Source organism: Sceloporus undulatus, chromosome 4 (assembly GCF_019175285.1).
Source record: "Sceloporus undulatus isolate JIND9_A2432 ecotype Alabama chromosome 4, SceUnd_v1.1, whole genome shotgun sequence".
Classification (NCBI taxonomy): domain Eukaryota; kingdom Metazoa; phylum Chordata; class Lepidosauria; order Squamata; family Phrynosomatidae; genus Sceloporus; species Sceloporus undulatus.
In genome coordinates, this window is record NC_056525.1 from 136453345 (window position 1) to 136457531 (window position 4187).

Below are 4187 nucleotides of genomic sequence, written 5' to 3' on the forward strand. Positions count from 1 at the left end.
TGCCCAATGAAGTGGTTTGCCTTTCTATTTTACAAAAAGAATACTACTTTGATTTTTAAGCAATTTATCACAAGTAACCACAAATAATCATTCATTTAGGAATGAAGTGTTTACTTGAGAAGAGTGTCCACAATAAAACAGGAAAACACAAAAGCAAATTGCTTGAAATTTGGCAGTGGGGGAGAATATTCTGTGTTTTTGGCTTTGGGTGTCCTCTACAACATAACAGAAAACTGACTTGTTTTGAGTCCACATCTTTATTGGACGAAATTTATTAAACCTGAAGTGGAAGCAAGTAAGAAAAACAGAAATGATTGGCTTAAATTATTGCATATTATTCCATTTCTAAAAATGGTAAAAATTATAAATACGTAATTTGAAGTAAAAGCATTTTTGCAAAAAAACAAAAAGGAAAAAAAAGAAAAGAAAAGAAAAAGGATTGAGCACATTCTTTAGAGAACAACCACAAAGTCTTAGAAACATATGCTATAAAGGTGAAATTTCTCTCCATTAAAACTAAAAAGTGCATAACCAACATCACGGTGCTATCTCTATGGCAGACATGTTTCTGTCACCTGTGCAAAGCAGATCATTTATTACAGTACTAAAAAGCTGTCGAGGAGAAGGAAGAGGAGGAGAAGAAGAATGCATAGCACTCTGAATTAGAGGTAACAAGAGGCTTGGCTTCTCAGGGCACTCAGGTCAGCATGTCCCAAAGGCAGCAGCAGCACAGCGCAGTCCAACATGCTGTCAGGCAGGCACTTTCGCCCGTGTCATCCCTTCGCCGCTCTTCCACAACATACACTGAAACAAGAAAAATCCATGTTAGTAGAGCTGCAGCCATTTGAGATCTCTCACACAGCCACACTTGCCCATTACAAAAAAAAGGCCTGTATCTGTTTGATCAACTGAGCTGTCTTTCCATTACCCTTTTGGTAGCCTCTTCATGCTTGGAGAGAACTATGGTCAACATTAATTCAGCAAGATTTGGGCAGTGTGTACCTTGGAAGGGGTGGATGCACAGAAGCTTATCCTTCTCATATTTTGGCATAGGTGTAAATGAACTTCCTAAACACAATGTCAAGGTTTCCCTAATTCCTCTCATCTTGCATATTTATTTCACTCTTCACTCTAATGGAGATAACACTGTTGTTGTGTGCGTTCAAGTAGTTTCCAACTTAAAGCAACCCTATCATCGGGTTTTCTTGAAAAGATTCGTTCAGAGGTGGTTTGCCTTTATGTTCCTCTCAGGCTGAGATGGTGTGGCTTGCCCAAGGGCATCCAAGCATTTCTATGACTGAGTGGGGATTTGAACCCTGGTGTCCAGAGTCATAATCCCAATACCCATACAACTAAACTATGCTGACTCTTAGGAGATAAAACTTCTTCCCAATAAAAACTAGAAACATTAATGGGATGACTGAACTGCATGGGTACTTATAAACAGTTTTGCTGAAACAGAAGATATTCATTACCTAAAAATAAAAATTTAAATATTAACTTAAACACTCAGGTTCCCATTCACAGATTCCCCCCTCCCCTCTGTGTTGACTCTGATGCTTCAGAGCATCTATTGGGATCACTCTCCAAATAGCCTTTCTGGCCCTGTGCCTGTTTCAGCTTCCTGAATTCAGCTAATGGCTGGACCAAAGCAGACAGAAACTAACTGAACAGGTTTGTCTTGAAATCTATCTGGGTCTTCTTTTGTATCTCCCTAGGCTGAATGAAGGAAGAGAGTCTAGCAAATACCACTTCTGTTTGTCTGCACACAGAGGACACATTGTTTTTGCTAGACTCCAGCATCAGCTGGCTTGACAGCAGCTCCATTTCACACTAGCCTTGCATCCTGGCTGGCACAGCTCTCGACAGCTCAGAGTCACTCTATGATAGCCTTCTCCAGCAGGGTGGCCTCTAGATGTGATGCACATGGACATGTTACTGTATGGGCCTGAAATGTAACTCCTACTGTTCCTTGGTTCCATGTCATATAAAGGCTTGGTGCAGTGTTTATAATGGCAAGAACAGTTTCAGCGGAGGCCTCATGCAATACTGGTTGCTTGCAATGAATGTCCCTCTCAGACCGTGTGATATATAGCCTCCCAACTTTGTAGCTCAAGAGGTAGATGGCCAGTTACACCCCTGTATCTTACCAGCTCCAAAGCTGGGGTGAATGGTAGAAACAGGTTGGCACCTACATGGTGAAGGCACCTAAAGAGCTTTAGTCCTGCAGAGCCAAGAAACTACTGCCTCTCACCTCTCCATGCTTGCCCTTCATCTCTGAAGCATGTTGGCTGCGCTTGGACTTTTGGACATTATCATCTGACAGAGCTTTAAGACAATGGAATATCAGGCATGCATACTCCTTGTCTGCCCTTTTCCAAAAAGCTGGATTGCAGGGGTAATAGAAAAGGTATAACAACTGCATGGGGAAACCAACTGAAAATGGGAGCTATGGGATGGGGGAGGAACCCAAGAGGACAGTGAGCCTGCTGTCACCAGTAACCCCACCACAAGTTGAGAAAAACAGGTATGCTGAGGGATAGAATCATTTTCTCCTATGTCATGTCTAGTTTGGCATTCAGGTCTAACTTGGAGAGCTGTTTTAGCCAGCTAAACTAAAAAAGTGGGACAAAATCCTCTTACGTTTTTAGAGGGGGCAGTGTGAAATGACTTCAAGAAAGTGGGATAGCATCTCTTCCATGGATCCCCAAACAATGGAAAGGTATATAGACAAGTAGTTTGCAGATCTTGGAAATGTTGTATGGGAATTCTGAGTGTTGCAATCCAAAAGCAACTTTTCTAAACACTGCTAATTTATGTAATAGCATGTATTTATTTACATGATTAGAAAAGTGACATCCTTCTTAAGTCTCCACACAATTTGGAAGGCCCACAATCCTCAAAGTTGCATAGTGTCTTAAATTTTGGCAAGTGAAAAATGAATAAATCAAGGCCTTGCACAGTGTTTGGGGCAGTGCTCCTTTAACAAGAGTTCCTTTAATCACATCCTCAGAATAAGCAGGCACATCAAAGACACATGTAGTCCCTTTTGGCCCAATGGGAGTGGGATGGGTGTGGACTACAGATTAAAAAGAGCTTCTAAATCTGATCTTCAACACAGTTTGATACTACTCTGCTTAGAAACAAGGAGCATTCCAGATTGAAATAAAACACTAGGTACATTTGCAGCAGTAGGTGCGTTTGGAACTTGCAGAGTGGAAAGAGTCGGGGTGGGTGCATGTGAGAGTTAATAAAGAGATGCAAGCATCCAGGTAGATGAGGTCAACTGCTAGGCTTCTCACCTGGGCTAGGCTGGCTGAAGGATCCCCAGCTAATACTGTACTAGTAGCAAAACTGTCCTTGTGGAACCCTAACTGCCCAAACAGCTTTGTTTTACTTTTTGTGAGATCTCTCAACTGGCATTTTGTACCAAGTGGAAAACAGAGTGGGGAACTGGCAGTTCTTTCTCCTTCTCTCAGCAAAATAAGCATTTGTCCAAACACTACTGGGGCTCCTTCTCAATTTTAAATAACACACTCTAAAACTCTAAACTGCAAATCCCAGAATTCCATAGGATGCTGCCACAGCAGTTAAAGTAGAATCATAGAGCTATAACTATACCAGGCCTGCAAAACATGCGGCCCGGGGAAGGATTTTGGGTAGCCCACAAGGTGAAGGCCAGGCAGTGGAGGAGGAGGATGGGCAAATGCCTGCTGAGGAAGGCTCCTCCATCATCTGGCTTTCTCCTGAGGAGGAGGAGGAGGACAGGTAAATACTTGCCCTACAAGGCTCATCTGCCGCTTGGCTTTCTCCTGAGGAAAAGGCCAGTTGGGGGATAGGGATGGGTGAACATTCACATTGCTCCTCCGCTGCTTGGCTTTCTCTTGAGGAAAGGGCCAGTTGGAGGAGGAGGAGGAGGAGAAAACTAATATTAATGATTAATAATTAATTAAGTAATATTTAATTTAAACCTATCTGTGGTCCAAAGAAGTTAACCTATCTTAATTTTGTCCCTTCCTACTGCCAAGTTGTGCAGGTCTGCTGTATAGTGTTAACAGAACTCCTTTTGTGAAGGTGTCTTGCTTTTATTGGGAGTTCAGTTGCCTCTGCAGCTCACTGCCCTAACCGACAGACAAGCATCTGCAAACAGTGCTTCTCTCATCTGTACAATAAACATTATGACCTGA

General features: G+C 42.4%; 1 protein-coding gene across 1 annotated transcript in view; it reads right to left on the bottom strand.

Moving 5' to 3' along the window:
* Window positions 1-238: 238 nt before the first annotated feature.
* The window catches only part of CYSTM1 (cysteine rich transmembrane module containing 1), a 43063-nt gene continuing 39114 nt past the window's right edge, over window positions 239-4187 (bottom strand). Inside the window, exon 3 of the mRNA XM_042463515.1 lies at window positions 239-804. Within this exon, the coding sequence (XP_042319449.1) occupies window positions 698-804 (107 nt within the window). The 3' untranslated portion in view covers window positions 239-697. The remainder of the gene's footprint in view (window positions 805-4187) is intronic.